Genomic DNA, 22573 nt, shown 5'->3' on the forward strand with positions numbered 1-22573 from the left:
GAATAATTCTTTTAGTTAAATAATTCTTTTATTACCTGGGAAGATATGGAAGGACAAGGAGATGTTGGAGCAGTATCAGCATTCATAAAAAAAAGGTTCAGATTGAGGTAATGTTCATGGCTACAGAGGATTCTCAGGAACTCCAGCCTCATGGAAATGAGCATTGGAAGGTTATTGAGCTTGGCTGACAGCTGGGAAGAAAAATGAAAAGAGGAATGAAACATTTATTACAAGGTAAGTGGAGTTGAGGTTGGCAGACACAAAAATATCCTTTCTCTCCAGATTCAGGCAATCAATTTAATAAAAACTAATGGGATAGTGCAACAGATGGTAAATTCTGCATTACAGAGAGGTCTAATAAATTTTCATTCATTACTGTTCCCCTTAGTGATTCTAGCCTAATAGCTGTCCAAAATGAGGATTCCTATCCCCATCTCCACTTTATCAAATCTTTAATACCATGGGAAGCCTGTGCTGAAAATCTTGAGGTACATCTTCACTGTAACATAATTAATTTTACAAAAACTCTACTATGTTCAAGAAACTAAATGAAAGGAGTTGACCTCATATGAGCCTGTATGAAACTAATAGAATATGACTAGATGACTTTTATGCTACAAGTGCTCTTTTGTAGTTTCTAATTAAAGGCCCCATTGGAAAGTTGTAGAACCAGTTCCCTAGAGAAAGGCATCAAACTGTTTAGGAAAGTACATAGTACCTGCAAAAAACTCAAGGAGCTTGTCCCAGAGTGAGAGAGGATGAAATGGAGAAGAAAGAGAAAGAAAGCTAGAAGAGTTTTTAGGAAAAATCTTCCTTTAAAAAATAAACCATGAAGCAAGCAATGAAAAGCAGACAAAGGTGACAGTCTGGAAGAGACCCCTTGCTTCCCCCAGGCAAGTTGAACAACTGAAAGACCCAGACTCAGAGGCAGCTCCTCTAAAGGCAAAGTAGGGGAAGGAAGGGGCGCTGATGCACCTTGAGCTCCTCAATATTTCACCATTATCACCCCCCACCCCAGCACAGAAATATGAAGCATCATCCTTGTGATGGACATGCCTCCTCTTCATTCACTTCAAGAGTAGTTTTTTAAACTATGTATATATATATACATAGTTTTTATATATATATATATAGAGAGAGAGAGAGAGGGAGATACAGAGTCTTGCTCTGTTGGACTGGAGTGCAGTGGCATGATCTCGGCTCAGTGCAACCTCCATCTCCCAGGTTCAAGTGATTCTCCTGCCTCAGCCTCCCGAGTAGCTGGGATTACAGGTGCGCATCAACATGCCTAGCTAATTTTTTGTATTTTTAGTAGAGATGGGGTTTAACCATATTGGCCAGGCTGGTCTCGAACTCCTGGCCTCAGGTGATCCTCCCACCTCGGCCTCCCAAAGTGCTGGGATTACAGACTAAACAATATAATTTAAATGAACACATATTTTCAGCCATTTTACAAGAAGCCAACGTGTTGTGGGACATATTGCCTATAGAATTAATTCACAGTTAGACATCCACTTAAAATAAGTAAATGCCATTACATATTATTTTAAAACCAAAACATATGACTTCTATGTAAGCACAGTTACCAGATCCCATAACCTTTCGACGTGCGCTCCTGGCTGACTTTGGACCAGTGGAACCACCAGCACATTGAAGGGATTAGAACTTGGTCATGTGCCTGTCACTTAGGTTACTCTTTAACAGTTGTCGGGTCAAGCAGGCTATCAGAACTTGAACCCACAAGACATTGGCACTTAAAAGAAGGCCCCACTATGGGTATCTTTCGTAGGTCCCTTGAGACATCATTAAAGACAGACATTTCAGGCTGGATGTGGTGGCTCACACCTGTAATCCCAGCACTTCAGGAGGCAGAGGCAGGCAGATCACTTGAGGCCAGGAGTTCAAGACCAGTCTGGCCAACATGGTAAAACCCTGTCTCTACTAAAAATGCAAAAATTAGCGGGGAGTGGTGGCACACACCTGTAATCCCAGCTACTACTCGGGAGGGTGAGGCAGAAGAATCGCTTGAACCTGGGAGGCGGAGTTTGCAGTGAGCCAAAATTGTGCCACTGCACTCTGGCCTGGGCAACAGAGTAAGACTCCATCTCAAAAGAAACAAAATAGACATTTCAAAAATAATTTGAGTGATGTTTTGAAAAGAGGAGTAAGGTGCATTCCAAAAACATCCTCCCCAAAGGTCAAGACCCACAATGCCCCTACCCAAGGGATGGGTGTTCACTTAGTGGCACATTGTAAGTGACAGAGAGTAATTGAGGAAATGGATTTGTCTATTTTTAGTCATTATTAAAAAAGACTAAGGTTATATCCATTGCCACAAAATCTTTAGATGGCAGAAAACATAATGATAAAGTCAGATGACTTTGTAAGAATACAACTTGCTTCAGGTATGAAGTTCATCCTGTATCTAGAGAGCTTGGATCAATGAATTAAATCACCATGAATGGGGGTCAGTGACCTTTTGAGGCCTAAGTGCCACTAATGGTGCTAAGTAACATCCGTGGATGTCACCGGCAGACATAGACCACAGAATCAGTGGATAAATCTAATCCAGCCTAGTTTTTTTGCAGATGAGGAAATGAATGCCTCAAAGGCTGATGCTCCCAATCACAGAAGTAATTAATGGTGTCCCAGGAATCAGCATGCACGCTTCTTGACTCCTGGTCTAAGGATCTTTGGCATTTGAGTCAAGGAGAGAAAGAAAAAAAGAAATGGTAACTAAAAGAAAAGGAAAGAATTTAAGGAGAAAGATAGGGAGCAAGAGAAAAGAAAGGAAAGAGAAAGAGAAAATAAAAACATGAGTTTTGCAGGGAAGGCAGACATCTACCTTGGGTTGCCTTATTTCCCTATTGGGAATGAAGATAGCCTGCATGTGAGTAGCTAAGCCTGGGTCTACAGTGGTGATCTAGGGTATCTTTCATACACTCAACTTAAAGTTTTGGAAACAGACTAACCTGGAATCCTAAATACTGAAGAGGGAGGGCAAGGAGGAGTGAAGTGTCTCTCTGCCATTCTATTCTGGTGGGTCCAGGGACAGACGATCTGCTGCAGGGCAGGGGTCAGGGTGCATGGGATGGGGATGCTTGGGGACTTCTGATGTTTCCTTAGGATTCTTTTTTATGATTCTGCTTCCTTGTCAGGACTTCCCTTAGATGAGATTGGGTGTGTTCAGGGTGGTATGGCTGTAGACAAGACTTCCTCTAGAAAAATCATGTCTTTTTCTTTTTTTGGAGGGGAGGTGTCATGTAAACAAGTCAAAGATTGTCTCTGTGTATTGGCCCCTGGGTTGTTTATTTCTTCACTGTAGACTGGTTCTGATCCCTTGGCTCATACCTAACTCAAATTTTACCATGCCCAGTCATGAACAAAAATAGCTCAAATAAGCAGATTTTCATCCATTTAATACCTGCCTTCTTTGCAGACCCCATAAAATCTCGATGGACAGCTGTTTCCTAATGATAAGATAGAGCCTTGCAGATACAGGGCCCTAAGCTGCTACAGCCCTTGGAGCTCTCTGACCCAGAGACTCCCTACTGTGCTGTGGAACAGCCTCACCCAGATCTATAAGCTTCTGCCCTAATCCTCCTCTCCTCTGGGAGTTCCCCTGCTCCTCTGGATGGTGCCCTCCTCACTGCAGGCCTATGGCTGTTCTCATGCTGGGAGGGGCTTCCGCACTTATGTAACCCTGTCCAAGTGCTGCTCAATGAAGCTTGTATGTCACTGCTTTTTATGGTCCTATCCTTTTCCTTGATCAGCCCTCAAATCTCTCAAACCCCCTAAGGGGGGAGCTTCTTATTTTAAAACTGAGGAAATTAAGACCCATAAAATTGGAAAAAACTATCTAAAGTCACTAAGTGACTAACCACAGAGAACTTGGTGGTGATGGGAGAGGTGGTGATGGTGGTGGAGGTGGGTAGTGGTGATGATGGTGACAACGGTGATGGTGGAAGAAGCGATGGTGGAGGTGAAGGAGGTGGTCATGGTGGAGCTAATGGTGGTGATGGTGGAGGAGCTAGTGATATTGGAGGTGATAGGAAAGGTGATAATATTGCTAGAGGTGGGCAGGGCGATGGTGGTGATAGTGGAGAAGATGGTGGTGGTGGAGGTGGTGATGGTGGCGGTGGTGATGGTGGCAGTGGTGGAGGTGATGGTGATGGTGGAGGTGGTGGTGACAGTGGAGGTGGTGGTGATGGTGGAGGAGGTGGTGATGGTGGAGGTGGTGGTGATGGTGGAGGTGGTGGTGGTGGTGGAGGTGGTGGTGATGGTGGAGGTGGTGGTGATGGTGGAGCAGGTGGTGATAGTGGAGATGGTGGTGATGGTGGAGGAGGTGGTGATGGTGATGGTGGAGGAGGTGGTGATGGTGGAGGTGATGGTGATGGTGAAGACGGTGGTGGTGGTGATGGTGGAGGTGGTGGTGATGGTGGAGGAGGTGGTGATGGTGGAGGTGATGGTGATGGTAAAGATGGTAGTGGTGGTGATGGTGGAGGTGGTGGTGATGGTGGAGGAGGTGGTGATGGTGGAGGTGATGGTGATGGTAAAGATGGTAGTGGTGGTGATGGTGGAGGTGGTGGTGATGGTGGAGGAGGTGGTGATGGTGGAGGTGATGGTGATGGTAAAGATGGTAGTGGTGGTGATGGTGGAGGTGGTGGTGATGGTGGAGGTGGTGGGAGGTGGTGATGGTGGAGGTGGTGGTGATGGTGGAGGTGGTGGGAGGTGGTGATGGAGGAGGAGGTGGTGATAGTGGGTATGGGAGTAATGAGAATGGTGGTGGCTGGTGGTGGTAGTAGCAGTAATGATGGTAGTAGTGGCTAGAGTAGGGATATGGAAGGAGAGGAGCAGCAACAATAACTGCTATTTATATTACTATTGTTAGGGTAGTTTGAGGGAGACAGCACATGAATAATTCCATTTAAAAATTTGGGGGGATGGCACTGATAGATGCACTTGGTTTATGAAATATTTACTATGTGCTCAGTGAAATTAAATCTCTTTGAATGATTTTATTTAAGAACACTTTAAAGGGTTCTTTCAAGTCAGAGCATCACAACAGCAATTTAATTAATTACCCTAATATGTGAAAAGAGACCTCGGACTGGGAGCGCGAGGACTCGTCAAAGACTGAAAGTACTGTATAGCCATGTTAATTTTCTGCTGAATGTCAAATTGAAGATTCAGATCATATCACAAATTTTAATTCTCACAGATGAATCTGTTGACCCTTCTACACTGTCGGTAAATGCTCCAGGAATCAAGGTAAGCCAGCATGTCTGAGGAATGTCCACGGCACAGACACGAGGGATGTGCTGCAAAACACAGGATGTGTAGGATTCACGCCAACTCAGTAACGAATAAGACAGCGTACCATGGCAACGAACATCACATTATATGAGAAGGAACAAAATGGCTTGCTTGGGGGTGGGGGGGACACTCACCTGGTTGCAATAATGTCTGATGAGGTTAAACACAAAGCCCCGATCCATGAGGGAGAGAAGGTCATACAAGAAGAAAGCCAAGCTGATGTTCATCTTTTCCGCCTGTTCATTTTCCTTAAAAACAAACAAACACCCAAATCATTTTGTGGTACACTCTGGATTTGAACTTCCAGGTCACTGGTGGGAAAATTGGGAGAGACAGGTCCTATTATTTCAGCCACTGTCCTTCTGGGTGACACTGGGCAAAGTAGTTGAGTCTCCTTTAACTAAAGCCATGACTGTGAGGTTGAATCAAGTAATTATTCATGTACTGTTAATATTTAGGTGCATTTCCTTCCAGTCACTTTTTTTTCTACATGCATATTTTTATGTGTATAATTAAGCACATTCTCTATATACTATGTTGGATCCTATTTTTTTTTAATATCCCCTGGTAACTATATTTTTTTTGTAACTATTTCCTTTTTTTTTGGCTAACTGACTTGAAAAGTACTTACTGTTTTCAATGAGATAGTTTCTTAATTTTTAAGGATTATTACAGAAAATCCAATCAGGATAAAAGAATTAGTTTTTACCTAAGAAATTTATTCCACAATTAGGCAGCATTTCCAGCCTAAGAGAGGTCAGAGTCATACTCCGCAGAGTGTATTCACTCTGTAGGGTAAATTCCTCCATGAATCCCAATTAACAAGCTACGCCTATTTTTAAAATTTTTAATTTGTATTATTTCTCAGTGCTCCTGTTTATGACGGATTTTACAGTGCTTCAGAGCAATCTGGGATTCAGTTTTTCATGTTTATGTCCTTTATTCTCAGAATGACAAATCAATTTCCTTTGACACTATTAAAAATATGGTTTGAAACTATTTTGCTTTTGTTAATATGCAATTTGCAAATTCAGGCCATGCTGACCAGTCAAGTCACTGGGATGGATGGGGACCTGATAAAGAGGTTGCCACAGTGCCACTGAGAGGTCCTCGAACTCTCTCCGCATTCTCCACGTGGCCACTCCTCCTGGGTGCCTTACATGACTCAGTATCCGGGTTTAAAATCTCCAGTCTTGGCTTTATTGCTGGCTGTGTGTGACTTCTGGAAAATTTATCAACCTCACTGTGCCTTATTCTCACACCTGCCAATGTGGAGATACCATTGCTGTTCCAACAAAGTTTGCCATGAGGAATAACCAAATGAAAATCTCCTGAGCACTTGGTACTATGCAAATTCTCAATAATGACAAAGCTATTAATAATAAACATTGCTTCCTAAGATTTTTGTAGCTGCCTTTTAAACATTTGATTTATTTCATTTTATATATTTTTTAGGTTTTATTTTGAAACAATTTCAAACTTACAGAAAAGGTGCAAGAATAGTACAAAGAACTATTGTATACCCTTTAATGAAGCTTATCAATACTTGACATTTTGCTACATTTGTTTTATCATTCTATGAACATAAAAACATTTTTTTTTTCTGAACCATTTGAGAATGGGTTGCAAATATCATGCCCATTTACCCCATAACACTTCAAGGTGTATTTCCTAAGAGCAAAAATATTATCTTTCATATCTACACTTTTCTTTTAGATGGAGTCTCACTCTGTCACCCAGGCTGGAGTGCTGTGGCACCATCTTGGCTCACTGCAACCTCCGCCTCCTGGGCTCAAGCGATTCTTCCACCTCAGCCTCCTGAGAAGCTGGGATTACAGGTACATGCCACTACACCCGGCTAATTTTCTGTATTTTTAGTAGAGACGGGGTTTCAACATGTTGGCCAGGCTGGTCTCAAATGCCTGACCTCAAGTGATCTGATCACCCCGGCCTCCCAAAGTGTTGGGATTACAGGTGTGAGCCACTGCACCCAGCCCGATATGATAATTTAAACCACAGTCCATATTGCAATTTCTTTTTTTTTTTGAGACAGAGTCTCATTCTGTCACCCAAGCTGGAGTGCTATGGCACCATCTCGGCTCACTGCAATCTCTGTCTCCCGGGTTCAAGCAGTTCTCTTGCTTCTGCCTCCCAGTTGCTGGGATTACAGATACGCACAACCATGCTCAGCTAATTTTTGTATTTTTAGTAGAGACGGGGTCTCACCATGTCACCATGTTGGCCAGGCAGGTCTCGAACCCCTGGCCTCATGTGTGTAATTTCTTTATAACAATTTTCCAGCCCCACATCAGTGTCCAGTCCAGTATAACATACTGCGTTTAACTGTCATTACAGTTATATTTTAATTATTGTTTTAAAATGATGCTTATTTTTCTCTGATTATGAAAGTAATATATGTTCCAGGTAAACAATTTAGAAAATAAAGAGTAAAATACAGTTACCTTCTGTGGTTTTACTAAAAGGGCTGCAATTTCTGAGGTGACCACATTAACAATAGTAGTTATATCATCCATGAAACGGTCAGAAAAACGAGTCCTCCGAAAACTGTCCCGTTTGTCCATGTTATGTACATGCTGGGCCATGCTTTTCACCTACGGAGGGGGATGGGGGAAATGTCAACATGGAGATTGGTGACCTGCTTGTACAATGCAGAAAAGAGGGAAAGACTCACAGAAATGCTCTCTAACAATGGATTTTCTGACACTTTATCTGTGCTGGTGGTGCCCGAGCAAGCTCTGGACTAAAATGCTGCAGACACACCAATGGTTACCATGGTGGCGGTAGGTGGGAAGGGTGTCCTCTTTTTGACCCCAAGTCAGAGGCTCCCTTCTTGCTGCTGACAAAGCCAGGAGCTTAATTCTTTAGCTACAGTGTTCTCAACTGCCTACATCCTGGAAGGCAGACCTGAGCTGGGCTCCTGTAACCAACTAGGTGTCCTCTATCATAGGACAGAACACATGACTTAGAAAGGAACAGGTTATCACAAGGTTCTTGATGCGAACTAAAGTCTTTTCTGTTCCTGAAACTACAGTAAGGAGAACATGGGAGAAATGTTCCTCCTATCTTGAGTTTCAGTGTTTCTTGAGGGAGCACAGTTTTTCCAGAAACAGTTCTATAGTTTCCAGCAGTTATCTTCTGCTCCTGTAAATTTTAGCTATATTATATATTGAGCAGGAAATGTTGGCCAGCTGGAAACAGAACCACTATTTAGAACATTGCCTCCAGGTGAAACATTACCTCTAGGGGAAATTTTGAGTTCCATAAGTCTAATTTTTAGTTACATAATGCAGACAGTCACCAAATGACACAAAAATATCTATATACAGATGATCTATCTATCTATATCTAGTATCTCTATATAGATATCTTTGTGTCAATACAAGTCACCAATTGACACAAATTGGTGTACTGACACAAACTGGTGTATATTGTGGTTACATATATAATGCAAACAATTCATCAACTGACACAAAGATATTTATATACAGATATATCTATATGGATATATATACGTATACATATACATATCATATCTATATATAGATATCCTTGTGTCAATTGGTGACTGTCTGCATTATGACTAGAATAATACTATCTCAATGCCTAACACAATTTTAAATCAAGATCATGCTTACTTTTTGGACATCTTGGGTCCAGGAGATTCACAGGTCAATATAGGCCCCCTTGACACCATCTGAGGGTGAGTCTTATCCTTGTTGGAATTTGCTTACACTATTAGGAACATGGGGAAGACTAGGAGGTCTTGTGGTTGGGTCCCTACACTCTGAAATCATTTTCATGAATGTGTCTAGATTAGTCAGACAGCCAGTGCAATACTACTACTACTACTAATAATAATGGCACTGGAAGTTGAACCACCCACATTTGCCCTCTGTGTTGAGACTGGAAGAAGAGGGGACTTCCACTCCCAGGAGCTACATGAGAGAACGTTAATGCACTAACAGCAGAATTCAGTTTCTAAGGATGCATGCAGCACTGGCAATTTTTGTTAGCATGGAAACAAACAGAAAAAACAAAGGGAAGGCAAAATAAGAAAAAAACAGAGACACAGGCTTTATGTGTTTCATGTTTTCAGATAATGCCATGGCCAGCTCAGGGAAGACCTAAGGACATCAAACCCTAAAGCTCAGTATAGAAACCATGGTTTCTCCTCATGGCGGCATCCTGTTTGGTTTGGGACACAGAGATGGGTTCATATCCCACAGGGCCGCATGCACCTGGTGAGAAGACCTGAATGAAGGGTGGGAACTGGACCCATTTTTGTCCAAAAAAAGCCTCTCTCTCACTATGCTCCTAACAAAGGACTTAAGAAGATAAGGCCTCTTTGTCTTGGGCAATGCCAATCCTGATTCTGGGCAGGCTAACCACCCCAGCACTAAGGCTTTCAGAACTCACTGCTGTATTTGGCTCCTGTCTGCTGAGTTTGGCCATCCTACAACCAAATAAATAATTCTCACAATACCATACTTCCAACCAATGGCCTCTTTCCAGACTGTCAGCAGCTTGCCAGCTACTGTGTCCTCCGGATCTCCAGAGAAGAACATCCAGTAGAAACACTAGTGGAGGCCTGGCCCTGTTGAGTGGGGCGAGGCACAAAAATCTTTTCCCCTATATGGGCCTTTGTGGCCCATTTAAAGTAATGGTACCTCTAAAGAACCCCTTAATGTGGAACTTCATGTCCTGAGTGAGTAAACTAGGTCACCAATTTATCTCTATTTCTCCAAGGTCTGGCTCAGCAGTTTCTAGAAGCACAGGGATTTTATTCATTAGCAAGTGTGAAAGTCGCCCAAGCATTGTGTTTAACAGCTCTAATGCCAAAGTGTTGTTCATTAGCGCTTGGGCATTGACACAACTAGAGGGTGTTAAATTGCCCAGGTTGTTGGCTAAGGCCAAGGAAGCTGTTGTCTTTCTCAAGCTTCTTGGAAAAAAAAACAAAACAAAACTGTTTTGGTTTTCAAATAACTTCCTGGGCATCGTTCAGGCAAATGCATAAACAATGTATGAAGAATTGGGCACCTTGTCTGAGTCTGGGATCAATTTCCTTGCAAAGTTCTGGCTGGGGGATGATAGTTTCCATTTGCCTCTACCCCAGCTCCCTGATGGATTTCTTGTCCCTCTCTGTCTGTCTCTGAATGCTGGGAAGGGGGTCTTGAGGGTCACTCAGGCCCCCTTAACCTTTGGCTTCCAGTTGGAGTTGGCCAACAGGAGCACAAACAACGGGATCAGTAGGTGGGAGAACACAGAGGCCCAGGTAGTTACTCACTTCCGCTGCCCTCATCCCTGCTGCAGTGACGTACTGGTAGTGGCAACATTTTCCTAAGGACCCAGGCTCCTTTTCTAAGACTGTTTCATCTGCCTCCAGATTTTTCTAGGTCCCAGTTACTCTGCTATACTCTTGATTCTTTAGAGCTAGCATAGAGAAAGGCTTCTGCCAGCTGCTATACCCTGGGGGCTCTCACCAATCCTCAATGGCCCCTGAACCTCCCATACATGCTGAGCAGAGTCCTTTTGATCAATGCTTTTCAGTTAACCCTTTTGGGCAACGGAAACTCTGTCCTGCCAGAACCTGACAGACTTAGGTTTTAGGCTGCTAGTAGAACTGGTGTCTTGGGTGATCTGCATGTTGACAAACCCCTGCAATATGCTTAGATTAGCAGGGGCTTTCTTCCCAAAAAACTTCATCTGTTTACCATAAGGGACTTCACAGAGGTAAGATGGGCCATGTGCTTTTAGCTTACGCTTTCTCTCCTGGGCCAACCAAGCCCTAGTAAACAAATGTGCAAGGCCAAAAGCAGTTAGGGGCAGTTAAGTGGTACTGCTGAAGCCTTTGGCTGACTTGGAGACTCTCCTTATGGCCACCACCCTTCCTCCAACCCCATCTGTAACTTTGGGATAATAAAAGCTCCTCCTGCCTCAAGATTGCATAATGATTACATTAGATAATGCTTTAAAATGCTTAAAACACTGCCTGGCACATATATGGTAAGATGCTCAGTACATTTTTGATGTGATTATTCTTTCTCCCATTGGTATGCCAACTATTATTGGGATTCTATGAAGAACACAGTCATCATTACACCTGCAGAGAATGCAAACTTCCTTTGGAAAGAGAGCTCTAAGATGCCACATGGAACCACTCAGAATAAGCAACGCTGAATTCCGCATTGGGAATGAATTATTTGTATGAATTATCCATAGCTGGATTATGACTCAAGTGAATCTTCTTCTTCTTCTTTTTTTTTTTTTTTTTTGAGACAGGGTCTCAATCTGTTGCCCAGGCTGGAGTGCAATGGCATGATCATGGCTCACTGCAGCCTTGAACTCCTGGGCTCCAGTGATGCTCCTGCCTCAGCCTGCTGAGTAACTGAGACTACAAGCACATGCTACCACACCCAGGTAATTTTTTCATTTTTGCAGAGCTAGGCTGAGTGAATCTTCTTTATGGAGAGACGTGATGGTGGGTGGGATGTGTAAATAGAAGCAGGATATAAAGGGCATGGGGTGTTGGTTTTGATACTTCTCATGCCTCAAGAAACAAGAGGGGAATGGGTTTTATGGCCCAGTCCATTTCCTGCCAGAGCATGGAGCTCATGTCTCATTGTTAATGCTCTTGCCCCAAGACTTGTGAGCTGCAGCCACCACCTTAATTAGCTTGGCTTTTGGAATGAAAAAAAATTCTGGTGTTGTCTGAGTACAAATTCCAAAAGACCTGTAGCTCTGTATAGGATTCACAGAACAGAGGTGGTATAGACCAGTGGATCATTAACAGGCTTAGAAGTCACCTGAGAAGACAGGTAAACGCACAATGCTGGCCTCCAGCCTCCTAATTTTAGTGCTTTGAGAAAGAATCTCTGCTTTATTTTTACTAAGCACCTCCAGGTGGTTCCGTGGCAAGGATTTGGGACCATGCTTTGGGACCCTTCTCAAAACAGAGGTTGGGACTTTGCAAAACTTCATGGGATTTGAATTCTGGGTGTGTTTCTGTGGCATGAACTTGACTTCTTCTGAACTCTATTCCACATTGCTTCCTATTTCCTCCCCAGTGGATGTTTCATTTGTTTCCTTTGCCCTTTGTTCTCTGTGTCCTATTGTTCTGCATTTCTCCCTTTTTCTTGGGCTTCAACTTACATATAAAAACTAGAGCTTAGGTGGAAACCCTCCCATCTCTTTAGTCTCTCTTTTTTTTTGTTTTTTAGATAGAGTTTTGCTCTTTTTACTCAGGCTGGAGCGCAATGGCGCAATCTCAGCTCACTGCTGCCTCTGCCTCCCAGGTTCAAGCAATTCTCCTGCCTCAGCTTCCTGAGTAGATGGGATTACAGGCACCCACCACTACACCCGGCTAATTTTTGTATTTTTAGTAGGGACGGGTTTTGTCATGTTGGCCAGGCTGATCTCGAACTCATGACTTCAAGTGACCTGCCTGCCTCAGCCTCCCAAAGTGCTAGGATTACAAGTGTGAGCCACCACGCCCAGAGTAGACTCTCTTCAAAAAAAAAAAAAAGATTCACTTAATGGGACAGGGGAAAGAACCCAATGAATATAAAGCTAACATTATCACTAAATCTCAACCTACTCCAAATCCTCCGAATTGTTTGCATATATATTTTTATATAGTTGGTGTCTATGTCTTTAGACCTTTTTCATTCAACATCATCTCACTATGCATCTCTGTTTATTAACATTGACAAAATGTTTATTTTTAGTGCCTCTATGGTAAAATCCTTTTACTTTCATTAATAATTAAACAAAAAAAAAGTTATCACTATTATTCCCCTTATTTTAAAATTAAGGTATTATGGCTATACCTTTTGCTTTTCTGCTCGAGTAATGGTAGAAGTTTTAGGATAAACAGATATACAAATTTCATTCTGTTTTCCAACAGGTATTAGTTGGGCCTTGCATGGTACCAAGAAGTGTGCTGAGGCTAGAGATGGGATAATACACGAGAGACACAAATCCTAAAAATCTAACCGTTGAGAAGAAAAAACAATTAGAAATTGTGACAAGCACTAGGAAAGAAATAAATAGGGTGCTCAGAAGGAAGATAATAGAGGAAGATATATTACAGTATAAGGTGGTCAGAAAAGGCCTCTTGGAGATGGTTCCACTGAAGCTGAAATCTATAGAGAAGAATAGAAACTGTGTGTGTTGGGGGTGCAGAGGTGAAAGTTAGGGAGCAGGAAGAGAATCTGGAAAAGGCTGTGAGGCCAAAATGGCCTTGGCATCTTCAACCACCAAAAGAGGACCGTGTGGCTGAGTGATGGGGGAACGTGGCGTGAGATGAGGTTAGAGAGGGAGGAAAACACAGAATCATACAAGGGCTTTTTAGGTCATGACAAAAATGTGTGCTTTCTTCTCAGTGCAGTGAAAATCATCGATCGGTTTTTAAAAGGAGTGTGACATTCTCTGTTTAGTATTGGCTGCCATGTGCAGAATGGGTGGGCCAAGGGCAAAAATGGATACAGGCAGGAAAAAGAGGATGTCATTGCGAGAGGCACATGAGAGATGATGGTGTGTGGCCAGGTGGGGAGTGGTGAAGGTGATGAGAACTCACAGGACGGAGACAGATTTTCATGGTAGAAGCAACACAATTTAGTGGAAGAAGGATAGGGAGGGGTGAGAGATTATTAGATTTCAAGAAACCACCCCAGGTTTTCAGCAGGGACAACTCAGTGAACCAAATGTCAATTCCTTTCTGCTGTGTGTTTCTCTTGGCCTATTGAGCATAGATACAAACATGCAAGAATCTCACCAGAAGCTCAAAGAAGAACCAGGCGTACTTGAAGACTGTTTCTCTCACCATTCCAGTGCTGACCACCATCTGGAGGGCAAGCTCCTCATGGAAATGCTAAATAAGAACCAGAAAAATTAGGCTGTGATGACAAAGGCTATTATTATTCACCAACACTTTTTTTCTTTTCTTTTATTTCCCCCAATTTAATAGCTTGTTAGTTCCTGAAACATGTGTCTTAGATGTTCTAGGCAGTAAGTGGTGGATGGCAAAGTCAGTGCTGAGATCATCTGAGACTGGAGGACATTTCAGTGAGTAGAAGGCTGGGGTCAGTGCTGCACGGGCAGACACATTTGAAGGAGTGGACTCAGCCTGGGAGTGAAACTCTATTCTACGGGGGAAACATTCTGGGTAGCCATTAAAACTGGTACTGCCTTACTTTCCTCTCGGGTCCTGCTGAAAACTCTCTGTGTGACCATGTGCAAGCCATGCTCTCTTTGCCCTCAGTTTTCTCATCCATAAAATCAGTTGGTTGGTGGCAGCAGTTCTCAAACTTTTTTTTTTTTTTGAGATAGGGCTGCACTCTGTCGCCCAGGCTGGAATGCAGTGGCATAATCTCGCTCACTGCAACTTCCCTGGCTCAAGCAATCCTCCCACCTACTTTAGTCCCAAGTAGCTGGGATTAAAGGCGTGCACCACCAAGCCCAACTAATTTTTGTTTGTTTTTTTTGGTAGAGATGGGGTTTCGTCATGCTGCCCACTTAGTCTCAAACTCCTGAGCTCAAGCAATCCACCCGCCTCGGCCTCTCAAAGTGCTGGGTTTACAGGTTTGAGCCACTACGCCCGGCCTCTGTGTATCAGAATCTCCTGGAGGGCCTGATGAAACACAGACTGGGGGGCCCCACCCCCAGATATTTTGATTCAATAGCCTGGGAATTTGCATTTCTAACAAGTTCCCGGGTGCTGCTGCTGCTGGTCCAGGGTTACACTTTAGGGACCACTGTCTGGATGGCGTCTAAACTCTCTAGCAGACTGGACAATTTTTGTTTTTATAATGCCAATATGGCACTGTGGGAAACAGGATCGATGGGGTTTACGAGAGGATCTTGGGCTCTGAAAGGCATAGTAGTATCAGCCTTAACTCACAACATCTAAATTTCTATGTCCCAGGGCCAGATGCTTGGAAAGTCCCCCAGCTCCACTTTGCGTCTTTACTTCCCTTCAAGTCACCTACTGCTCAGTAGCAAATGGGGGCACATGGTGACTTATACCTTTCCCATTCTCCAGCATATCTGGCTGTGTGTTCATGTTCCTGACAATCATTTTGATGAGGAAGAAGTTCAAGACTAAAGGTAGGGCAATCAGTCCATTACACTGTGCCTGATAATGTCCTGGTCTTAAAATAGAAAGTCTTACATCTTGGGGACTCCCTCAGTCCTGGGCAAATGAGAACAGTTGGTCACTCTAATTAATGCCAAAAATGATGTCTGGGAATTTTTTGTGGTTTTGTTTCATCTTATGCCCACAAAACCTGGAATAAACGTAGATAAACTCCTTTTTTTTTTTCTGGTAAGAAAGTAGGTAAGAAAGCTAAAGCTATTTGAACACCCTAATATCATATCCTTATTTGCAAATTAAGTTTTAAAGTCAACACCTAAAGCAAAAACTGATTACAGCAAACACTGCTCTTGACAGTCGTTTAAATTATCCACAGAGGGCTAGGTGTGTTGACTCATGCCTGTAATCCTAGCACTTTGGGAGGCCGAGGAGGGCAGATTACTTGAGGTCAGGAGTTTGAGACGAGCCTGGCCAACATGGTGAAACCCCATCTATACTAAAAATACAAAAATTAGCCAGATGTGGTGGTTCATGGTTGTAATCCCGGCTACTCCGGAGGCTGAGGCAAGAGAATCACTTAAACCTGGGAGGCAGAGGTTGCAGTGAGCCAAGATTGCACCACGGCACTCCAGCCTGGGTGACAGAGTAAGTGAGACTCTGTTTAAAGAAAAAAAAAAAAAATTACCCACAGAGTCCAGTATGCATGCAACCCAATGTACTAATTCTTGTGTACATTAAAATTTGAGAGCTACTTAGCTAAACTAAAAGATGACAAAAGGAAAATCTCTGTATACATGCTTGGGTATTTTAACCAATTAGATCCCCAGTGGGTTAGTGGTGATGAATGGAGAATGCTTAGGTATTTCAGATTATCGACTGGTTTCACTTCATTTTGTGAGGTTAGTCAAACCTTAATAATTTTAATATACATTAACACATTTGTTTGCTGTTGTGAGTCTGAAGTGAAGCTGTCTCACTTGAGAGAGGCGTGGGGTTGAGTTTTAATCTAGCAGGTGGTCTAACTGTGCACATGATATAACTGGACTACACTTTGATCTTCTCATTGTGGGAAAGACATGCTCCCCTAGCTTCAAAGGTCGCCTCTAGAAAATAGGTCAGTTTGTCTGCCAGGGTCTTATGGCAAGAAGAGATTAGACAAGGATAAGCTGCTTCTTAAAGTAATTTATGCTGCTTTCTGGGCAGCATTATTACAAGAACACCTTGCTCTGGAGGTTATATAAAATAGCCAAGCAGCAAAACTCCGTCTGCTAAGGTATTAAGGAAACATATTGGCCAAACTTCCCTTTGAAATAAAATGTCTCTATTCTGGTCATTTCAAGTCAAAACATGGCAACTGCAAAACCAAACAGGACATGGGTTAAAGAAGTCAGGCTGTAGGCAAATAATGGTTTTTAAGAAAGGAAAATGGTATAATACTTATAACCAGTCACTGCATAGGGCCTGTGATAGCCTAATATTAAATTTTAGAGCAAGTGGACAAATTTGTTTTTAGCCTAACCATATCTTTTTTCACTTTTCCTTTTATAGTTAAATCCTGGTACCTCTCACTAGACATATGGTGCCTGGAATACTGCAAAGTGTATAGCACCAGGCCCCGGCCCTCCCACACTTGGTCTTTCCCTCATCCAGTCCAAAGGGAGACTTGGGGAGGCTCATTCCCTCCTTGCCTGTTTAATAAACATTTCCCTGTGATGTTAGCTCTTGCAAATGGCTTCCTGTGTTATCCTTTGCAATAAGCATATTTACTTTTTTTTTTTCTTTTTTTTTTTGAGATGGAGTCTCATTCTGTCACCCAGGCTGGAGTGCAGTGGCACGATCTCAGCTCACTGCAACCTCTGCCCCTCGGGTTCAAGTGATTCTCCTGCCTCAGCCTCCCGAGTAGCTGAGATTACAGGTGCCTGCCACCATGCCTGGCTAGTTTTTGAATCTTTAGTAGGAGGGGGTTTCACCATGTTGGCCAGGCTTATCTCGAACTCCTGACCTCAGGTGATCCACCCACCTCAGCCTCCGAAAGTGCTGGGGTAAGGTATGAGCCACCGTGCCCCACCATATTTACATTTTAATACAGGTCTTCAAAGACATTAAAAACATAAGTAGCTACTATAATGGTGAGACTCTTGGGTGCCTAGAAGAGAGGAAACTTAGGGCAGACTTTTTTTTTCCCTCCATCCCTCAGACCACACAGGCTGTGACTATGATTGGAGAATTTTGTTGCTTTAAAAATCCTGGTAAGCAGTTTAACAGCTTTTAAAGTTTCTGAACTCATAGGTAAGGCTGATTGTGAAGAATTACGAGGAAGCATTTCATATTGGTTTATATAGTACTGAAACAAATGATACCTAATTATTGCCATTCACTTTTGTCAAGGATGAATTGTCCCCAGCTTTCCCTCTACTAAAAGGAGGCTAATGCAGTGGTTCTCAAAATGTGGTCCCTGGACCAGCATCAGCTGGGAACTTGTTAGAAATGCAAATTCTTGAGCCTCCAGCTCAGATCTATTGAATCAGAAACTCAGGAGGTAGCGTCCAGTGATGAGTTTTAACAAGGCTTCCAGGTAATTCTGATGCATGAGAAAGTGGGAGAAACACTGAGTTAATGGGCAGTTAGGTGGTCAAATGTGGGGTAAAGGACAGGGCTGCAAAAATGTGTGTGGGGTGTGTGTGTGTATTAGCACATCAGGAACAGGCAGGGGAGCACTTTGACTATTTTCAAGCACAGTGTGAGGGCATAAGGAAATCCTTCTGTTCTTATCCCAGGATGAACCTCACATTGCTCTATTCAGTACCTTTTTGCTGGCTGGCCTTGGGGCTGCAGTTGAACTTGGAACATCACTATTGCCAGAGCAATAGTAAGACATTCGGCTGCAGTTGCGATCGGTGATCTAAAACACACAAACCATGGCTTAACAGTCAACCAACCATGGAAAGGTAAGCCAGACATCTGGAAATCACAACCTCAGAATTCATTTTTTTATACATTTTTTTTTCCTGGTTACAAAGGTAAAAGAATTGTCATAAGTAAATATAAAACAAAGCAAAGACAGTGAAGTTATACCTAATTTTACTTGCTGTTGAGATAATACCCGTTAATAGTTTGTGTGTAGCAACCTACAGTTAAAAACTATTTAAGAATCTGGGCTGCTGAGTAGTCCCTTCTAGGAGTCTGTGACTTCAGGGGACGCCAGGAAAAAATGTGTGGGAACAGTGTCTCTCTGTGGTTTAGTATGGTACTGCACTACACTGTCTCCTAAACACCAAAACATTGTCAAAAACTACCTCTGAAAGGAAGTGGAGCGGTCATGCTCTATTAGACATTTTCTCCCCATGCTACAAAATAATTAGAAACTTGTTAACCCTGTCCACATAAAAATTTAATATTTTCATTTTATTAAAGAAAAATAGATCAAGGCTGTCAGTAATAGCTGCAGACCACTTCTTTCCTGGGTGATCAGAAAGTGGTATTGCTGAAAGGGGCTTTCAATATGAGGCTGAGTTGTGACGTGCTGGCAAATGTTTAACAACCAGTTGTCAGGGGGGTAGGGGTAATCTGTAGCATTTGCCAATTTTTGTGCCATAAATACTTTCATCATAACTGATTTCAATCTACCAACACGATGTCATAGAAATGCAGTGTGGTAGCAAACCATTATATAATATTTCCATCACACAGACACAGTAAACATAAAGAACGAAGAACTTAGATATTGTAGCATATAGTGAAATTATTAGGAAGGGACTAGGTTTACCTTTTTAAAGTGAACTTTTAATTTTGAAGTATAACTTATATAGTTATTATTAGATTTACAGAGAAGTTACAAAGGTAGTATTTCTTGTATGACTTTCATTGCATTTCTCTTAATATCTTTTATAGTAAGGTACGTTTGTCAAAACTAAGAAATTAACATTGATATGTTACTATTAACTAAACCACGAACGATTCGGATTTCACCAGTTTTTGCACTCATGTCCTATTTCTGTTCCAGGATACAATCTAGCATACCACATTGCATTCAGATTACCTTTGTTTTTAATATAACTTACTTAATTTTAAGTTTATACGATTTAATTTTAACAATGTCTGTTTCAAAACTGGCTCAAAAAATTCTGGAAAACTAAGCAATCAGCTTTTGGGAAGAGGTACGAGCTCACTCCAGCACATCCCTGAACTGATTTTTGTAAGTCAAAAAGGATAGAATATGAATAATTCCTGATGGCTCAAACTACTGATCATCAGCATCTCAGGGGGTGAATTCAGTGGTTTTTTTGTTTTTTTTTATTTTTTTATTTTTTTAGACGTAGTCTCGCTCTGCTGCCCAGGTTGGAGTGCGGTGGCACGATCTCGGCTTACTGCAAGTTCCGCCTCCTGGGTTCATGCCATTCTCCTGTCTCAGCCTCCTGAGTAGCTGGGATTACAGGCACCCGCCACCACACCCAGCTAATTTTTTGTACTTTTAGTAGAGACACGGTTTCACCATGTTAGCCAGGATGGTCTCGATCTCCTGACCTTGTGATCTGCCCTCCTCAGCCTCCCAAAGTGCTGGGATTACTGGCATGAGCCACGGCGCCCAGCCAAATCCAGTGTTTTTAAAAGATCCAGGGTAGATGGTTCTTAAGTTCATCCAGGGACCAGGACCTCTGCAGAGATGAGGACATGAGGCCCAGCACAGTTAAATGACTTTCCCATGGCCACACAGCGGGGCAGTATTGGCGCCTAGCCCCAAACCCTGGTCTCCAGATTTCCTTCCTCATACCACACTGTGTCAAGTGGGTGGAATTTGTAAGGGTGAAACTGTGTCTGTGTCTAAACTTAGAGATTTTGATTTCTCTTAATCAGGGGAAATGATATTACTCTAATAGCTCAGCCACCCTGAAGCCACAGATCATTGGAGAAAAAATTCAGGCTAAGAATTCTTCATGGTAGCTTTGTGAGTAGACTAAAGACCGTGGATCGCATACTCCATCTTTTAAAAAAGGGTGAATTTTATGGTATGTGAATAATATCGTAATCTTTAAAAAATTCCTAATGAGAGACAATCTACAAAATACCTGACCATTACTCCTCAAAACTGTCAAGGTCTTGACAGTCTAAGAAATTGTTCCCAGCAAGAGGAGCCTATGGAGGCAAGATTGCAAAATGTAATGTGGCATCCAGAATGGGATCCTGGGACAGAAAAAGGACATTAGAGAAAAACTGAGAAGGTGTGAATAAAGATGAACTTAATGAATAATATTCCATGAATATTGGTTCACTAATTGTGCCAAAAGTACCATTCGAATGTAAAATGTTAATAAAGGAGAGACTGGGTATAGAGTATATAATTCCGTAACTCTAAAACTGTTCTGAAAGTCAAGCTTTACCATGAAAAAAATAAAGAATTCATAGAGGGAAAAACAACACAGGGCAAGCCATCAACCCTCTCAGGATGTCAGTTTTTATTTGCTTGTAAAATTTGGCATTGCTCCTTGGGATTTTTTTTTTTTTTTGAGACGGAGTCTCGCTCTTGTAGCCCAAGCTGGAGTGCAGTGGTGCAATCTCGGCTCGCTGCAACCTCTACCTCCTGTGTTCAAGTGATTCTCCTGCCTCAGCCTTCTGAGTAGCTGGAATTACAGGCGCCCACCACCATGCCCGACTAATGTTTTGTATCTTTTTTTGAGACAGAGTTTTGCTCTTGTTGCCCAGGCTGGAGTGAAATGGCACAATCTCAGCTCACCGCAACCTCCGCCTCCTGGGTTGAAGCGATTCTCCTGCCTCAGCTTCCCGAGTAGCTGGGATTACAGGCATGTGCCACCACGCCTGGCTAATTTTGTATTTTTAGTAGAGACAGGGTTTCACCATGTTAGCCAGGCTGGTCTCGAACTCCTGACCTTGTGATCCACCCACCTCGGCCTCCCAAAGTGCTGGGATTACAGGCGTGAGTCACCGTGCTTGGCCAATGTTTTTATTTTTAGTAGAGACAGGGTTTCACCATGTTGGCCAGGCTGGTCTTGAACTCTTGGCCTCAAGTAATCCGCCTGCCTCGGCCTCCCAAAGTGCTAGGATTACAGGCATGAGCCACCACACCCGGCTGTTCCTTCGGACTTTTTTGTGAGATAATCAATCTGTGGATGTTAATGAATGTAAGAGGTAGGTATTAAAGAAAAAAAACTAAATTAAAGGCAACCTTTCCAGGTATCAAAAGTTAAAGCTATTTTTTTTCCTTGAAAATAAAATGCATGGTTTAGCCACATGACTCCATGTGGCTAAACCCCTGATGCTTTAAAACTTTGCTACCCAAGCTAAGTAGTTCTCAGCAAATCCTCAGATGCTGGTCTTGCTGCTGCATCTGTCAGAATGGTCTTAATCTGTTCTAAAGAACGTTAATCACTCCAAAGCTGAGCATTAAGGCATCTGATCAGCACGGTGGGCAGCAGTAGTGGTTGCTTTTGTGTTATTTCTCCAAGTTTTAGTTAAAAAATAAAAAAGCCTGTGTCCCCTTCCAGGGTTTGACATCTTTCCTACCTTTGAAGACATGATGTTCTTCACTTCCTCGTCTGCTGCGGAGTGTGTCCCCACAAGGTCTGGGTTACTGCTGCTCATCACCCGGGCCTGCAGCAGCTTTGAACTCACAGCAGCAGCTGATGTGCGGCCATACGTGTGGTAGCTCCGAGGGTCTGGGAGGGCAGTGGGAGCGCCTGCACCCCACCAGGCAGAGACATGTCAACAGACAGGGGAACAGAGTTACTTACTGAGTTTAAGAAGGAATTGAAGAGGGATAGGGTAGATGAAAAGCCACTGGATTAGGCCTTGGAATTAGGGTCTTCTTAACAAATCCTGGTTGGGGCAGGGGGCAATCTTTTGGAGAGAAGTAGATGGGGCATAAGGCACCTGGGAGTGGTGGCGATCATGGTAAACAGCCAACACATGCCTCTTACTAAGGCAGGGGGTACTACTGGCTCCAGTCTATTACTGCCATCGGGAAACGGACCCCGGGGTTGCTAGAGCTTCTGATTTCTCATGAGAAGCTAAAAATGTGGATATTTTTAATTTATCAATATTTAAATGACAACTTTACAATTCATGCAGTGAGGTTTTCTCAGATTCAAAAATCCATAGAGTCATCTGAACCTTGTGAGGATTACTGTATAT

The 22573-nt window shown here is 42.8% G+C and overlaps 1 protein-coding gene across 6 annotated transcripts in view; it reads right to left on the reverse strand.

Moving 5' to 3' along the window:
• The window catches only part of DOCK8 (dedicator of cytokinesis 8), a 247673-nt gene that overhangs the window by 60239 nt on the left and 164861 nt on the right, over positions 1-22573 (reverse strand). For all 6 annotated transcript variants that reach the window (XM_054499987.2, XM_063649580.1, XM_054499990.2 and 3 more), the window contains 6 exons: positions 21947-22119; positions 18234-18329; positions 14111-14206; positions 7779-7928; positions 5451-5564; positions 36-191 (listed from right to left, as the gene is read on the reverse strand). In XM_054499987.2, the coding sequence (XP_054355962.1) occupies positions 36-191; positions 5451-5564; positions 7779-7928; positions 14111-14206; positions 18234-18329; positions 21947-22119 (785 nt within the window). The remainder of the gene's footprint in view (positions 1-35; positions 192-5450; positions 5565-7778; positions 7929-14110; positions 14207-18233; positions 18330-21946; positions 22120-22573) is intronic.

This window comes from Pongo pygmaeus, chromosome 13 (assembly GCF_028885625.2).
Source record: "Pongo pygmaeus isolate AG05252 chromosome 13, NHGRI_mPonPyg2-v2.0_pri, whole genome shotgun sequence".
In the NCBI taxonomy this organism is placed as follows: domain Eukaryota; kingdom Metazoa; phylum Chordata; class Mammalia; order Primates; family Hominidae; genus Pongo; species Pongo pygmaeus.